The sequence below is a fragment of the Mustela nivalis genome (genome assembly GCF_964662115.1).
Source record: "Mustela nivalis genome assembly, chromosome: 2".
NCBI classification, from domain to species: Eukaryota; Metazoa; Chordata; class Mammalia; order Carnivora; family Mustelidae; genus Mustela; species Mustela nivalis.
Genome location: NC_139021.1, coordinates 1,540,231 through 1,557,316, shown reverse-complemented (window position 1 = coordinate 1,557,316; position 17,086 = coordinate 1,540,231). Strand labels below are relative to the sequence as shown.

General features: G+C 60.1%; 1 protein-coding gene across 1 annotated transcript; it reads right to left on the bottom strand.

Moving 5' to 3' along the window:
* Window positions 1–8,140: 8,140 nt before the first annotated feature.
* LY6D (lymphocyte antigen 6 family member D) lies at window positions 8,141–9,765 on the bottom strand. Its single transcript, XM_082720609.1, has 3 exons — window positions 9,689–9,765; window positions 8,849–8,947; window positions 8,141–8,650 (listed from the first exon to the last, which is right to left on the bottom strand). The coding sequence occupies exons 1-3, from the start codon at window positions 9,738–9,740 to the stop codon at window positions 8,415–8,417; spliced, it is 387 nt and encodes a 128-aa protein (XP_082576735.1). The 5' UTR covers window positions 9,741–9,765; the 3' UTR covers window positions 8,141–8,414.
* Between the last annotated feature and the right edge of the window lie 7,321 nt (window positions 9,766–17,086).

The following is a 17,086-nucleotide window of genomic DNA, read 5'->3' as shown; positions in this document are numbered from 1 at the left end:
CCGGCTTTGGGCCCGCCCCGGCCCGGCCCCGGCCCGCCCCGGCCCGCCCCGGGCCCGCCCCTCCCCAGCTCTTCCCAGTCTCCGCCCCGGGCTCCAGTCAGTCTCAGCCCCGCCCCTGCCCCGCCCCCTCTCCAGCTCCGTCCCTGGCACTATTTAGCCTCGGCCCCGCCCCCTGCCCAGTCTCGGTCCTGCTCCGGCTCCACCCCCTTCCCAGCTCGGCCCAATCCTCGCCCCGGCTCCGCCCCCGACTCGCGGTCATTTTGGCCACTCCCCCAGATCCGCCCTCTCCCCGCCTCGTCCCAGCTCCGCCCCCGGCTCCGTTTCTTCTCGGTCACGCCCCAGCTCCGCCCAGTCTCAGCCCCGCGCCGGCTCCGCCGGCTCCGCCCCCGCCCCAGGTCGGCCCAGGCTCCACCCCAACGCCCCTCCCATCTCGCTTCAGCCCGCCCGCCGCCCACGGGGATTCAAACCCCAGCCCCGGCGTCCGCGGCGTCCGCACCGGAGTGCGGCCAGACAGGGATCCCCACGCGATCCTCAGATGCGCGCGCCGTTCAGGAGCTACCTCCGCGGGGTCTGGCCGCAGCGACTCCGCTGAAGCTTCGGGCTCTCCCAGTCTCCTCCTGCTGCTGCCAGGTGCACTTGGACCCCTCCTCCATGCCACCACCCAGGCCCAGTCCTCGAGCCCAGTTCAGCGGAGGTGCTGCATGGAGCTGTCCCAGGGCGCAGTGACCCCTGGACCCGGCTCCCTGTTCAGCCTGCCTGGGTCCCTACCTGGCCCTGCCTTAGCTGCTGAGTGACTTCTGCATTTTACCGAGCATTTCCGGCCTCCAGTCCCCGCATCGGTCCCTGGTCGCGTCTAGCAAAGCGTAACAGCAGGACTTGAAATTGAATCCCATAACTTCAGGGCCCCTCCAACCATAGTATCAATATGAAATACCTGGTTTTTACTTACATAACTTCACTTCAACATTTAGTTTTTGTTCTGATTTAGGTGAAATTTAAGATTTTCATGGGCCCTAAATTTTTCTTTTCTTTTTTTTTTTTTTTTGATGCAAAAACACAACATTCCATTTGACTACATATAAGGGTTTTTTTTTTTTTTTTCTGTGTGTGTGTGTGTGTGTGTGTGTTTGGTGTTTTTTTGTTTTGTTTTGTCTTGAAAGGAGGTGAATTGTTTGGGGGGGGCCCTAGGCACTGAGCCTCCAGACCCATGGAAGCAATCTCTGTGGGCAGACTGGAATGGTTGGTCACCCTGTTTGCCAGTGGTCACTGAGATGTCCGTCCCACGTACCCCAAATATCTCATTCTCATGAAGCTCACACTCTAACAGGGCAGAGAATAAACACATGGGTCAAAACCAGAGCACACCACTGGCTTCAGCATCAGGCTATGCGCATTAATGAGAACTGGGTTTACCGCCTTGCCTTAAGCAACCAAAAAAGGGAGAATAAATGAAGCAGCGTTTTTTGGACATTGCATGACAGGCCAGCAGCGTCCGGGACTCTGGAGGAAGGACTTCGCAGAAGGGACTGCAGGCTTTACCTCGGGGGACCGAACAGAGCCTGCGTGCTCTAGGGCTGCTCAAGAGAGAGGAGGTGAGCAGAGGGGCTGTTGACAAGGGGCAGCAAAACAGTCCCCAGAGTCACACGGGGATGGGGGTTCACCTGTGTGAGCTGGGACCAGAAACCTTAAAATATGGGGTCACCAGGCGGAGTGCTCAGAAGGAAATCGTCTTCATCGTGGGCACTACTCGCCTGGATCACAGATCACGTCTGGTCCCACTTAACAAAGCCTTGAAAGGGTCCAGTCGTCTCCAAGTAACTTCATTGCATTCTAAGACAAAGCTCGAAAGAGAAAATAAGCCAGCATTCCACAATGTAACATCTAATTAAGTGCCTGGCATCCGAGGGAAAACACCATCAGGCATGGGAAGAAGCAGGAAAAATGAGACTAATGGTGGGGAGAAAAAAATCATTAGAAAAAGACCCACAAATGACACAGCCAGTAGTGTTATTGAGCATGCACATTAAAACAGACACCATAGTTGTTAAGTGTCTGCCTTTGGCTCGGGTCATGATCCCTGGAGTCCTAGGATGAAGCCCCACGTAGGGCTCTGTGCTCATCGGTGAGCCTGCTTCTCCCTCTCCCACTACTTGTGTTCCTTCCCTGTGTCTCTCTCTGTCAAATAAATAAAATCTTAAAAAAAAAAAAAACAAACACAACTAGACACCATATTTCCCATACTCAAGCAGGCAGAGGGGAGCATGACTGTGTCGGGGAGCTGTGGGAAGTACAAAAGTACAAACTGAATTTCTAAAGATAAAAAATGGGTCTGTGATGAAAAACGTGCTGGGGTGTAATTAACGGTCCACTGGAGTCTGCAGGTCAAGATCAGAGGCTTGAGGGTAAAGCACCAGGCAGAGGCTGCCAGGAAACAATGAGCAGGGACAGCCTGGCCGCAGCTTCCAGCGGCCCCCGTGTGCGTCACCGGAGTCCCAGAAGGAGAGGCGAGAAAAAATGCTTCCAAGAAATAATGGCCACATTTCCCCGAATTTGTTGAGAACTATAAATCCATGGAACCTAGAAACTCAATGAATACAAAGTACAAGAAATATGAAGAAAAACAGGCCAGAGCACGTCTGGAGGCAGGTGTGGAGAAGCAGCGACAGTGAGGGAACCCCGGGGACCGCTCCAGAGAGCGCGGGGACACAGCTGCCCGGTGCACTAGTGGCAGACAGAGGGAATGTCAGGGACCGCAGAACCCAGCGGTGGAGTCTGAAAATGCAGGGAGCAGTGCCGGCGAAGCCCTCGCCCAGGGCAGCGTGGAGGGGGTGGGGGGGGCGTGGAGGGGCCGCGGAAGGGCGTGGAGGGGGCGTGGAGGGAGCGGGGAGGGGCGTGGAGGGGCGTGGAGGGGGCGTGGAGGGAGCGCGGAGGGGCGTGGAGGGAGCGCGGAGGGGCGTGGAGGGGGCGTGGAGGGAGCGTGGAGGGGCGTGGAGGGGGCGTGGGACGCCCCCCCCCCCCCGTCCTTTTTTTCTTTGGAATTCGGAGGTAAGTGGCCGCTTGGAGCAGACGCGGTTCTGCTCTGTGAGGAGCTGCTCAGCAAGTGCAGGAGTCGCGCGAGGGTCGCGGCCACGCGGTGCGGACAGAAGGGAAGCGCAGCGCCGCGTGCGCTCTGGAGCCCGACGGCGCCCGCTGAAGACGGACAAACGCCAGAGCAAGCGCGCGCGCAGGGGAGGAGCGGAAAGCGGAGTCGGAGAGCTGCGCTGGAGAACGGAGCAAAGGGGATTCGACGGAATCAGAAAAAATTAATCTGCGAGTCACAGAGAAGGCTGGGGGGCAGCTCGGGCGCCAAGGAGAAGATAAGGGCCGGACAACGGACTCTGCACCCGAAACCCCGCTGGGCGTCCCGGACGCCCGGAGAGAAGCAGGGACAGAGCCTCGCCGTGCCGTCCTCAGGCGCCCTCCGTTCCCGCTGAGCGCGCAGGACAGAGATCCACGCGACACGGCGGACGGGAAAGCACGGTCGGGCGCAGTCCCAGCAGACACAGTGCGCCCGGAGCCGAGGATTCAGCCAGTGAGGACCGGGACACTCTGTAAGTGCGAAGGGATCGGCTTAGAAAGGCACAGAACGACCCTAAATGTTCCGGTCCCTGACAGCGGTGCTTTGGAACACACCAGCACGGGGGCCTGGCAGAAGGGAAGAGAGAAGAAGAAACTCACACGCACAGTCCGAGGGTGATTCCTCCTTCCTCCACCCTCAGGATCCCAGAGCAGAAATGCGCAAACCCAGGCAGGGCAGAGAGGACCTGAGCAGCACAGCCGCCCGCTGCGTGGGCAGGGAGCCCTGTGCCCGGCCGGCTGGGGACAGAGCATTTCCCGGGACAGCCTGTGCTCTGGGGCCATAGGACAAATCCCGGTACACTCACAGGGACTGGAATTGGATGAGGGGTTTCCTCGGACAGCTTGGAATCAGAAACAAGCAACAGACAAGTATGTGTGGGAGCGCCCAGGTATTTCGACCTGAGCCCCCCCCCCCCCCCCCCGTTCTAGGTAACTGCCAGGCCAGAGGAGAAGTTTGCCAGGAAATAAGAAAGAATTTCCAGGCCACGGAAAGTGAACGCAACCCAGGGAGGTCCGTGGGCACCGTGGAAGCAGGGTTGGGACGGGGAGCATCCTTGCAGCTCATGGTAGAAAACCAGAAAGCTCTCAACACAGTGAGACTAGAACAAGAGCATAGCAAAGCCCAAGGAAGCAAGATAAAAGGAATAATACAAATAAGAGCCAAAAAAGAGAAAAACCTGTGAAAAAGCAAAAGAAAAACAACAATGAAATCGGCCAAACCGAAAGCTGACTCTTGGAGAACATCGGTATGATTCTTGAACCTCTGTGTAGATGGATCAAACAGAGACCAGCACAAAGCAGGGATGAGAAAGGGACATGGGGACAGGTTGTGACAACATTACGCTGGTGCGTCCCACAGGTGAGAGGAATTGGGCCAGGCCCTACACATGTACAGGCCGGCTTCGTTCTCCGGCCAGGAAACGCATAATGGAGACCCCTCTGTCTTTGGAAGAAAAGTCTGGAAGGGCTGGGAGGCCACCATCCCTCTGAGACCCAGAACCAGACTCAGACATTGCTGGGCACCACAGTGGGCCTGCGCCCCGCCCGGACTTAGCTGTAGAAGTTAGGAACGAAAGCATAGTAAACGCATCTGAAAATAGAGAAAAAGAAATGTAACGTGATTAGGCCCAAGGCGGCGTTGACATCGAAGACCACGTGTGACTCGCCGTGTCCACAAGACGACCGTCTGCATAGATTTGGGGAAAATGTTTCACAAAATCTCACGTCCGTTTCTGATTAAACCAACCCACCCAGTCACCAAGCAACCAAGGTCTCCGGAAACCAGGAACGGGGGGAGCTGTCTTAGCCCGATGAAGGCTCCTGCAGAAGCCCTGCGGCTCCTCCCTCTGGTCTGGAAGGACCGGCCACGGGCCTCCGACGGCGCGTGCGCAGCCGCGTGCGGCAAGCCTGGCGGTGCAGCGGGCAGGACAGAGACATAAACGACGCAGAGACTGGGGCGCCTGGGTGGCTCAGCGGGTTAAAGCCGCTGCCTTCGGCTCAGGTCATGGTCTCGGGGTCCTGGGATCGAGCCCCGCTTCGGGCTCTCTGCCCCGCAGGGAGCCTGCTTCCTCCTCTCTCTCTGCCTGCCTCTCTGCCTACTTGGGATCTCTCTCTGTCAAATAAATAAATAAAATCTTTAAAAAAAAAATGACGCAAAGATTGGAAGGGAAGTGAAACCGCCCCCGGTTTTCGGATGACAGCACTGTTCACATAGAAAATTTGGGGGAATTTTCAAAAAAAAAAAAAGGATTACGAAGAGTGTCCCATGCAGTATTTAGGAACGACACTGAGGAAGGATGGGAAGACCCGCTCCCTTTGAAAGCCACGCAACAGTGCAGACATGCCTTCCAAGGGCTCCACCAGACGGAGAGTCTCGTCCCGCTGCGTGACACTCACACTCGCAGTCAGAATTCACAACGAGACCTAACTTCTCCCTGAGACCCTCTGTGGACTCGGCCCATTCCCAGCCCAAAGCCCAAGGGTATTTTTCTTGAAGAAATGAGCAGACTAACTCAGAAATTTGTATGGAAATGCAAAGGATCTGAAGTAGCTAAAACCTTTTGAGAAAGAAGATAAAGGGTAGAGGTCTCACAAGACTTGATTTTAAGTCTTAAGATACTCACGGTACTATGGTAGGGGTCAGGACAGACGTACAGACCCAGTAGACAGAGCTAGTGCCTAGGACAGACCCCATGTGTATGACTGACTTTTGACAAAGGTACTAAGTCATGTCAACGGAGAGAGGACGAGCGTTGCCACCAGCGAGGCCAGATGCGAGCAAACTTGACGTCTGTCTGTGTGTCCCATCCGTGGGCTCGCAGTGGGCCACAGGCCTCAAGTAAGAGCGATACCACTGGAAATCTTAGTGACCTCGGGTACGGCAGACACTTCTTTAAAACACAGACCTAAGAGAAGAATCCCATAAATGGGGCTTGATCAAAACGGAACTTCTACTCGCCACAGAACAATGTCATAAAAATGACAAGACCAGCCGGGTCGGGAGAACATATTTGCAAGTTGTTGTGTCCGAGGAGTTGTGTCTACAATGGCTGAATGGGGGCGCCTGGGTGGCTCAGTGGGTTAAACCACTGCCTTCGGCTCAGGTCATGATCTCAGGGTCCTGGGATCGAGCCCCGCATTGGGCTCTCTGCTCAGCAGGGAGCCTGCTTCCCTTCCTCTCTCTCTGCCTGCCTCTCTGCCTACTTGTGATCTCTCTCTCTCTCTGTCAAATAAATAAATAAATAAATCTTTACAATGGCTGAATGGCTTTTACACATAATCATCAGCCAAATGACCCAAAAGAGACAAGGGAGTAAAAGGAGTCGAACAATTTATCAGAGAAGGTGCCCAGACGCAAACACACACGACACGCTCTGTCGATCGAGGAGAGGTGTGCAAACGGGACCCGCAGGGAGACCCCACAGCCCCCGAATCAGGACGGTCGAAGACTGACCACAGCAAGGCGCGGATGTGCAGTGACCGGAACCTTCTTCCTCTGCCAGAAAGAACATGGGGAGAACAGCCACTTTGGAGAACAGTTTGGTGGCCTCTCAACCCGGAGGCATCCCTCTGTCCTCTGCTCCCGGCACCCCCTCCTGGCCTTTACCCAAGTGAGAGGAAGCCTGTCCCCATGAAGACCTGCATGTGGGTGTCCATAGCAGCATCCCTTTGAGCGCTCGGGCCCGGGGACACGCCAGCTGCCGGCCGGCAGATGCACGGAGGGACGGGCCACAGCCCACGGCGGCTGGGCCGCACGGTGGCCGCACAGCCGAGCTCCAGCAGGGCCAGGAGCGAAGACTGGGATGCCCCAGAGCAGGGCTGCATCTCTGAATCCTGTCAGCTCTGTTTTACCGAGTTCTGGACAACGTGGGCTGCTGTGCAGTGTGGGGGTCTCCGTCTGAGCAGTCGCGAAGAACACGGCCAGGAACAGAGCAGACCCGGGGTTGCCCGGGGTGGGGTGCGCAGGGAAGGATGGAGGGGGCACGGGCAGGGGTGCGGGCGGCTTTGGGCGGAATGGCTGTGCTCACTGTCTTGATGGTAGTGACGACCTCGTGCACACGACATGTCCAAGCCCATCGCTGTACACACTTGAGGGTGCTGCGCGCTGTACCTCGAGGGCACCTTGATGAAACAGCACCGTGGGTGAGGAAAGAGCTGTGGGGAGACGGGGATGGAGGTGGGGCTGGGGCGGCCTCCGCGCATGGGCCACACAGGGACACGGGTGCGACAGACGGTGGCGCCCGTGCGAGGCTCCTGGGACGGCAGCACAGGCACCAGGCCCCGCGGCTCAGGCCGCGTGGCGCCGCTCCTGGGGGCCCCACAGCTTCACCATCTCCCTGCCCTGCACCCTGCTGGGGCCCCCAGCAGCCAGGACTCCCCCTTGCCGCACTGGACTTGGGCCTCTGTCTGACCCACAGTGAGGCCTGAGAGGGTGGTGACTGTCCGAGGGGTGGAGGAAGCCCCCAGAAGGCTCTGGTCCCCCGAGGAGCGGGGAGGCTGCTGGCTTGGACACCTGCCGGGTTCTGGGAACTCCCAGATGCAATGGTTCAAATTGTCTGGATCCAGACAGCAAGCCCCTAACCGAGGCAGTGGGGCCCTGAAGCCATGCAGCTGGGCCAGGGTAAGTTTACCTGCCTTAGGTTGATCCCGATCCCTGGTGAGCTCAGCAGCCCCCTTGGCCAACCTCCCCAGGGTGGATTTGGGGTGTGTGTGTGTGTGTGTGTGTGTGTGTCTGAGCACTTGGGCTGGGTGCCAGAAAGAGCACTCGAGCCTTCTGCCCTGCGCTCCTGCTCAGCCTCCCCCCACCCCCCACCCCGAGCATTCCCCCTTCTGGGGCTGGCAGAGGGCGCCTGGGGAGAGTTATGTCTCCTCTGAAGATGAGGAGTGATGATGGCATTTCAGGCCTCGTGCAAGATGCCAAGACTGGGCCCGGGTGACAAGCCCCAGGAGCTGGGGGCCTGTGTGCCCGGATGGCCCCCTCCCCACCCCCTGCAGCCCCTGGATAGCACAGACACAGCCACAGTGATTTTCAGGCATTTATTCCTCTGCAAATAGAAAAATAAACAAAACCCGAACAGAATGAGTGTCCAGTCAGAAGGAGTCCGGATGCCTTCTGTCCCCTGCCTTCCTGCCGCTCAGGGACGTACCTCACCGTCCTGTCTGGGAGAGGGGGCCCCAGACCCCGGCAGGTCAGCTCAGCCAGGGGCTTCCCAAGCTCCCCTCCCCGCAGGCCAGTGGGAGGGGCTGTGGAGCAGGAAGGGCCTGGGAAAGGGATGGGGTTCCCCGCCTTGGGGAGGTCACAGGCTGGGGCCCGCAAGGAGGGCGAGGAGGCCGAGGGCCAGGGCCAGGCCGAGGCTGGCGCCGGGGGACAGGGTGCGGGCGGGCGCGCTGCTCTGCAGGCTCCGGTTGCACAAGTCGTCCTGACAGCACAGGGTGGCGGCCGCCCCGCTGCTCACCTGGCCGGGCAGGCTGTGCGTGGGCGTGCACGCCTCCACGCAGTCCTTCTCCACCAGGTTCCCCAGCAGGGGCTCCACTGCGGACAGGTGGTTCGGTCAGCCGGCACCGCGGCTTTGGGCCCCCCAGCCCAGGCAGCCGGCCCCTGTAGCCCCCAAGTCCCAGTCCCCTGGGGCCCCGGGACCCATCGACGCGGACATCCTCCTGCCAGCCTTCCGGCCATGGTCCCGCGAGCCCTGGGGCACCCGCACAGAGCCCCGCCCCAGCCCGCACTCACCCTTGGTCCTGGTCCTGCAGTAGCGCGAGCCGGCCGCACAGGTCTGGGGTCTCTCGCAGTTGGAGGAGCTGGAGCAAACATGGCAGCGGAGGGCACGGGCTGGGTGGGGAGGGACACGGGGGGGCTGGAGCACAGGCTGGGAGGGACACCGGGGGCCTGGGGTCGCTGCCTGGCCACAGCCCTCTGCCAGCCTTGCCACCGGCCCCTCTGAGGGGACCCCGCTGGTGCTCCTGCACACACCCGCCGGGGCCAGGAGGTGGCGGTCCTCCATGGCTGGGACAGTGGGAGGAGGCTCCTGTGCCGGGCGTGTCTAGAGAACGGGTGTCAAGGTGGCTGGTGCAGGCTGGGGACCTCGCCACGGGAGCGTCCCGGAGCTCTGACGCTTCCAGAGAGCAGCCCACCGTGGCTGGCCCCGTCCCAGAGCCTGTCCCCAGTGGTCCCCACCACGGTCATGAGGACCTGAGGCTAAGTCAGGGCCAGAGGGTTTCAGCTCTACCATGCTGAGCTTGCGGGAGGCGGGTTGCCTTGGGGACAGAGTCAGGGGCTGGATGACTGGCCGCTGGTCATCCTCGGAGGTGGGGGGGTCTCAAGACAGCTCCCCGCCCCGCTCTCCCTCTCTGTGTTGGATCCTGGGGGCCGATTCTCAGAGTCTCCGACTCTGTGATGTTACATCTGATTCCACTAAGCTAAGACCTGGGTTCGTTTTGTTTTAAATTCTGAGTCTGGCATCCCGGGAGCCCAGAATGCCCGGAGCCTAATGGGGGGTACTGCAGGCTTCCCACGCGTGTCCCGCAGGTCCCTGCTGCCTGCCCCCCGCCCCCCGCCCAGCCCCTCACCCACCTGGCCCAGCAGCCACGGCCAGCACAGCAAGGAGCAGGAGAGCTGTCTTCATCTTGGGCGGCTCTGGGAGCAGTGGGGGCCCCTCCTCTCTGGAGACCTTATAGCCCAGGACCGGTGCTGGTGGGAGGGGTGAAGGTGGGGACCCAGCCAGCGGCATTCCAGCTGCCCCACCCTGGCTGGCCCACGCCCACCAGCCCGGTGCATGGCTGCCCCTGCCCCTGCCGCCTGGAGGGATCGCTGCGCCTTGGCTGCCTGTCCCCACGGGGCAGGGGTCTGCCGTCCCCCATCTCCAGCTCTGACGAGGCCTCAGCAGGCTCTGTAGCTCACCGCCGGCTCCTCTCTCCGACTCTCCGTCCGTCCCTAGATTGCTTCGTCTCGGACTTTCTACTCCCTCCCTTGCACCCTGACCCTCAGATAAGGTCGATGGAGTCACAAGCCTAGGCAGGTGCCCTGTGGGGAGCCAGAGTTGTGCCCGGGGGCAAGCGAGGCTTCCTGGGCTTGGGGCTCAAGACTGCTCGGTGGGCCCACGGGGTGTGGGGAGAAGGACCCCTAGGCGAGCAAGGCATCTTGCTGAGAGGTCAGGACCTCAGGGTAGTGAGGAGGGAGGAGGCCGACCTGGGGTGGGGTCGGCGGCTGGACAAGCCTGTGGATGAACCTGCAGAGACGTGAGCCCAGACCAGGTGCATCAGGGGGAGGCGCAGGGGCAGAGCTGATGGGGGAAGGGTGGGGGTGGAGGCAGAGACTCAAGGGTTCACTGACCCAGAGACCCCAAGGGCCCCTGAGTCTGCAGCGGCCCTGCCTTGGACGCCGCCCCTCCAGTACTCTGCACTTGCTCCGGACATGGTGGAGGACCAGCAGCCTTTATCCGGCCTTGGGCCCAGGCCTCTCTGTCTCCTGCTCTGGTCCCCAAGGGCAGTGAGCTCTTCCAGGTCAGGGGTGCAGGGCGCTGGGTAGATCCCACCAACGTCACCGTCACCGTCACCGTCACCGTCTCAGAGCGAAGACCCCGCCCCTACGTGCAGGCACTGTCCTCCCTTCCCTGAAGCTTTCCCTGTCTGCTGGCTGGCCACGGCCCCTCCCGCCGCTCGGCTGTGCCTGGCAGACCCTGCTGGGTTCTGGGGGGTCCCCTATGGAGGCCTCCCCTGACCCTGTCCTGGCAGGCCACGCTGACTGTGACGGGGAGTCAAGCCAGAGCACAGAACTTGGCCCTGGGCCTGCGCCAGCCCCCTCCCTGCAAGTACTGGAGGGGCAGGGCCTGCGGCAGGGAAGGCGGCCCTGGGCTGGGGGGAGGGCAGGGGCAGAGCCAGCCTACAGCTCTTGGGAGCCCTGTGGGCTCTGGCCGGGGAGATCTAGGAGCCCTTGGCCCTTCCTCCCGCGTGGCCTGCACAAGCCAGCTCCTGAGCGGGGCCCCACCTGGGCGAGGCCGGCTGCCTCGTGGTGCCAAGGGGCCGGGAACGTGCGGCCTGACCCTCTGGGCCGCCCTCCCCAAAGATGCTGCTGGCCCTGGTGGGACGTGGCCAGAGGCGCAAGGCCGGCAGAGTGTTTCCTTCCAGGACCCCGGCGGCGCAGGGAGGGATGCCGGCAAGAGCCCCCGGGGCAGGCCCACACCAGCAGTCTGAGCCTGTCCCCGGGCTGGTCCCAGGCTCCCTGGGCCTTATGCAGGGTAGCTGGGGCCTCTTTTGACGAGGCAGGTAATATGGGGGAACTGTGCACTCGGCCAGAGAGAGGAGGTCACCCCAAGCTCTGAGGCCTGGAATTCATCGGGCACAGCCCGTCATGGACAGATGGAAGGAGGCCTCAGGAAGCAGGATGTGGGGCTCAGTGACAGGGTGGTGACTGGCATGGGGGGTGGGGTGGGAATGACAGGTGCGGAGGGATGACTCACTGAGGCCAGGGGCAGAGAAGCTACTAGAACAACGGGTTTGGGGGATTGGGTTTCCTGTAGGCCCTGGTAGAGCTAGGGGTCCAGACCAGGAGTGGAAGTTTGAGCACGAGGCTGCCGGGCTGCCGGTTCCCCCCACTGCACCCCTGTCCCATCCTCACGGGCACCTGAGGCTTCACTGGCCATGTGCCCGTCAGGCAGGGACAGACACCTGCCAGAAAGGAGGGGGATCCGCGGGAAGACAGCCGTCGGCTCTGACAGGGCTGCCAGTGAGGGCATGGGCTGCCCACTAAGATGAGAGCTGCCTGTCCAGGGTCTGCCCAGCAGGGCTGTCATCAGCAGCCTCAGACACAGTTTACTTGAGCAAGAAAGCGGGCGATTTCCATGGCAGGAGCTCTCGGAGTCATTGGAACAGTACAGTCAGGGAGGGCTGCCTGGAGGTGGTGGCCTGGCTGCCCTGATCTTGGAGGCAGATCTCAGGGGAAAGAGGAGCCGTCATGGCCCCTTAGGTTGGCCCCCTTCCAACATCCTTTCACTGGTGAGGAGACGAGGTCCTGCGGGGACCCCGCTGGTGTCAGCCCGACAGTTCCAGGTGATGTGGCCTCCCCTCCTGTCCTCGCTCGTCCTCCGGAGAAAGCCGCCACTCTCCGGAATGCAAGCCCTCTCACCCAGTCCCCGGGGCCGCTGGGTCGCTGGGCCCGATGGCGCCAGGGAATTGTTGGCAGCAGAAACAAGGCCTCGAAGAGGTCTTGGAGGGGCCAGGAGTACTCACGCCCTCACCCCTCAGCCCTGCCTGCTTCCTGAACTCAGCGGCGCCAGGGCAAGCCCAGACCTCTGCTGCCTCGTGCCTTTCCTGCTCACGCCCCCGCCCCCCTCCCCCTGTTCCCCAGGGTCTCAGCCTTGGGGTCGGAGAGGGGAATCAAGGCCTCGATCACTGGGCTCTGGGGGTCCCTGGGGTCCCACAAAGGGGGCGAGTGGCTCAAAGAGGAAGCGCCTGGCTCAGGGCAGACAGTGGCCACTCCAGACTTTCTGAAAAGGCAGCCTAAGGGGTCCCGGGGCCCTGCCTAGGGTGAGGGTGGGCATTAGGATGGGCAGGTCGGGTTCCCTCCCTGGAGGCGCCCCCGCACCTTGGGGTCTGCAGACAAGGCTTCTTTCGTTTCCGGATGCATCCTGCATGAGGGCTGGCCGGCTGCACACAGGGACGCACGGCGCCGGGCCGCCACTCACTCGTCATTGAGCAGTACCCGACATGGACCACGCGCTCAGGGCCCAACAGAGACAGACAGGAGGGACGGGGCCAGCCCGCAGGACCCCAGGTGAGCTGGGGAGATGGGGCACAGATAAGTGGGCCCCATGTGCGCGGGGTGATCGGGGGAAGGGTTGGGGCCTCCTGAAGAGCAGAGCAGGGACAGGCTGTTGGGGCCTCGGTCTGGGCTGGGGGGGCCTCGGGCCTGGCACATCCCTCCTTCCCCACAGGGCTGAGGTGACGACCCAGTGAGTCAGGCCGTGCAGGGGTACAGGGTCACACTGCCCTGGGGGGGCCTGCCTTGTGCCTCCACTCACTGACCCGCACATGCCGACAGGGCCTCCCTCGGGCGATGTAGAGAGGGCAGGGCCTTGCTCAGCATCACCCGGCCAGCCGGTGGGAGCCAGAGCCGGGCCTGCCCTCCTCCCCCAATTCAGTCCCTGGCTGGCCTGGGGCTCCTACCCCATGCCCAGGTCTCCCTACTCCTCCCTCCTGTGCGGGAGACTCGCCCTCACACACAGGGCCACAGGCCTCGACACGGGTCTCTCTCACCTGCTTCCCAGGGCTTGGCATGGCCCACCTGTGTAGATCATCCCCTGGGACCCTGGCCACTAGTGCGGGGCCTCCCTTTCCTTCTGTGCCAGAGTGCAAACCCAGGGAGCAGACACACCGGTTCTCAGGTCTGGCAGCCAACTCCCCTGAGAGAGGCCCCACAAGATCTCTGCCCACATCAGCACCTAGCACCAGCACTTAGGACTAGCACCTTAAGACCAGCACCTAGTGCCAGCACCTAGGACGAGCAGAGGTCTGGCATGCACCCTGCTTATCAGTTTCTCTGGCTGTGTCCCTTTGTGAAGTAGAGGAAGAGGGCCTGCCGAAGGCCGTGGGCACAAGCCATAGAACCCAGCAACCCTGGGGACCTTGGAGTTCCAAGGGCACAGGCTCTTAGCACTGTGGGCTTGTAGAGCCTGAGATCCCAGAGCTGAAGAACCCAAAGAACCTGAGAATCATGAATCCAAACCACGTGACTCCAGTTAGAACGGCCAAAATCAACAGGACAGGAAACAACAAGCGTTGGAGAGGATGTGGAGAAAGGGGAGCCCTCTCACACTGTCGGTGGGAATGCAAGTTGGTGCAGCCACTTTGGAGAACAGTGTGGAGATTCCTCAAGAAATTAAAAATAGAGCTTCCCTATGGCCCTGCCATTGCACTACTGGGTATTTACCCCAAAGATACAGATGTCGTGAAAAGAAGGGCCATCTGTACCCCAATGTTCATAGCAGCAATGGCTACGGTCGCCAAACTGTGGAAAGAGCCAAGATGCCCATCAATGGACGAATGGATAAGGAAGATGTGGTCCATATACACTATGGAGTATGATGCCTCCATCAGAAAGGATGAATCCCCAACTTTTGCAGCAACATGGACGGGACTGGAGGAGATGATGCTGAGTGAAATAAGTCAAGCAGAGAGAGTCAATGATCATATGGTTTCCCTTACTTGTGGAGCATAAGGAATAACACGGAGGACATGGGGAGATGGAGAGGAGAAGTGAGGTGGGGGAAACCGGAGGGGGGAGACGAACCATGAGAGACCGTGGACTCAGAAACAAGCTGAGGGGTTTGGAGGGCAGGGAGGTGGGGGGATTGGGAGGTGGTGGGTATTAAGGAGGGCACAGATTGCATGGAGCACTGGGTGTGGTGCATAAACACTGAGTCTTGGAACACTGGAAAAATAAAATTAAAAAAAAAAAAAAGAAGAACCTGGGAATCAGGTATCCTGTAGGGAGTTTATTCTCCCCATGTGAGCAAAGCTCCCTCTAGGGTTCTAGAAAAAGACAGAGTGTTCACATTCTATCTCTAGGTTCACCGCTCTGCTGTGCCGCTGCTCAGTGCTCCTCCTATTGTAGCCTGAGCCTGTGGCTCTAAACCCTTGAGCTCCATGATGGCATTGGGTATAAGTTCCAGGGTAGCGAACACCAACAACCTATGCAATCCACCATCTCTCTGTTACTTGTCCACTCATTCTTCCATCTGTCCATCCACAGGCTGCCAGTCAGCCCTGTATCCATCGATAGATCCCTTCATCCACCCATGGACCCACCATAGACCCACCATAGACCCACCATGGACCCACCATAGACCCACCATAGACCCACCATAGACCCACCATAGACCCACCATGGACCCACCATAGACCCACCATGGACCCACCATAGACCCACCATAGACCCACCATAGACCCACCATAGACCCACCATGGACCCACCATAGACCCACCATAGGCCCACCATAGACCCACCATAGACCCACCCATCCATCCTCCATCCATCCATCCACCCACCCATGCATCCTGTAGGAGAGAGTTTCCGTGATGTCGCTCTCCCGTCCTCTCTTCCCTTTCTCATGTACCTGCACACCTGTCCTTGACAAGAGAACACAGGAATTCTCAAAGACTGTGGAGTGAACCCAGGTAGGGGCTCTCAGAGCCTTACCTCTGCGAGTGGTTGGCGGGCAGCTCTGGGTCTTGCGACACCCAACATGCAGAAATGCTCTTTTTATTTAAGATTGTATGATCAGGTGGGGGTGGCTTTGAGAGGGTGTCATTGATCCTAACCCTTAAGAGTTGGTCTGTCTGTCTCTGGCCACTAGTACCTCTTACACAGAGCACGACAATCCTGAGCCCTCTCATTGGTCCCTTGTCCCTTGAGAATAGCAAATGGCCCCTTGTTGTGTCCTGCCAGCCTTTTAAGTTCCACTAAAACACTACCAGGACAACCAGATTTTTTTAAAGGTTTTTTTCTTTTAAGATTTCAACATCATTTTATTTTTAAAAAAGATTTTATTTATTTATTTGACAGCAAAAGAGGGATCACAAGCAGGCAGAGAGGCAGGCAGAGGGAGAGGGGCAAGCAGGCTCCCCACCGAGCAGAGAGCCCGATGCGGGGCTCAACCCCAGGACCCTGAGATCATGACCCGAGCCGAAGGCAGAGGCTTAACCCACTGAGCCCCCCAGGTACCCCAACCAGACTTTCAAAAATAGTTTTTTTTGGAAATAACTGGTGACGTTCTTGGATGGGGACTACTGTCCTCCCAAGTACGTGTGGGGGAGGGCTTCAGTCTCGCACTGAGACCCACACTCCAGGCGTAAGCAGCCTTTTCCCAGCCCCGTACTTTATAGACGAGGTTCCTGGAGCTCATCAGGGCACAGGGTGAGGCACGGGAGTCGGCAGGGCCAGGTGGCCTGGGTGCCGTCCTTACTCAGCCTGACGCTGAGAAGATGCAGCCCCTGCCCCCTGGGGCTCCGGCAGTTGCTGAGTTTGGAATCTGCAGCAGCCTGGCTCAGCCACTCCCTGCTCAGCCTGGTGGCCTCAGGGGCCTGCTTTGGCACTGGGCCCTGGTCTAGGGGGTTTCATGCTGTTGCAACCTGTTCTGGGTGTGGGGCTGGGCTCTTCAGGGCAGGGAGTGGGTCCTAAGCTGGGCCCGGCAGAGAGCTCATTGCCTACAGAGCTTATCAAGGGCTTATGTCATCTCACCCTGGGAATATTATGTAAGGACAGAGCAGGGCTGCTCCTTGGGGAGCAGGAGATGTTGGGGGGAGGCCCAGGAACCCCCAGAGCGGAGCACAGCCTCGGGGCCAGCCCCGGCGGTGATCCCCGGGGCACACAGAGCCAGGACCAAAGCCACCAGGCCGGCCACTCTGGGCTGCAAGGAGCAAGTTGACCAAGCTCTCCGCTCTGGCTGCCTTCCCGCCTGTGTCCTCAGCAGCTTCGGGAGGGACAGGTCAAAGCCCAAGTCCCTGGCTGCGGCCCCACACCCATGCCACCCTGCAATGTTCCTCCCTGAGGCTCCAGCCCTGCTGCCCCCTCAGGATTCCTGCCCTGGGGTCTCCCTACACACCCTCCGGCCCTTTCTCACCCTGGGCCTTTATACCTGTTGTCCTCACAGGTTCCCAGGGTCCGGATCACAGCTGTCACCTGCCCCTCAGAGAGGCTGGCGTTCCCTCCAGCACTGCCCTCCCCCCCTCCTCCTCCCCTGCCCCAGTCCTGGGGAGGACTGGCCTGCGCTGGTCTGTAGGCTTGCTGGCTGTGGCCCCATGTGCGTGCTGCTGCACTGGTCCCAGCGCCAGCACGACCCTGGTGTGTGGTGGGCGCTCTCTGAGTGTCTGTTGATTTCATGACTGTGGTGCCGCTGTGGGGGTTGGGGGAGAAAATTCTGGCTCTGGACAGACCACTCTGCCAGCCCAGAGTTGAATCTGAAAAGCTGTTTGT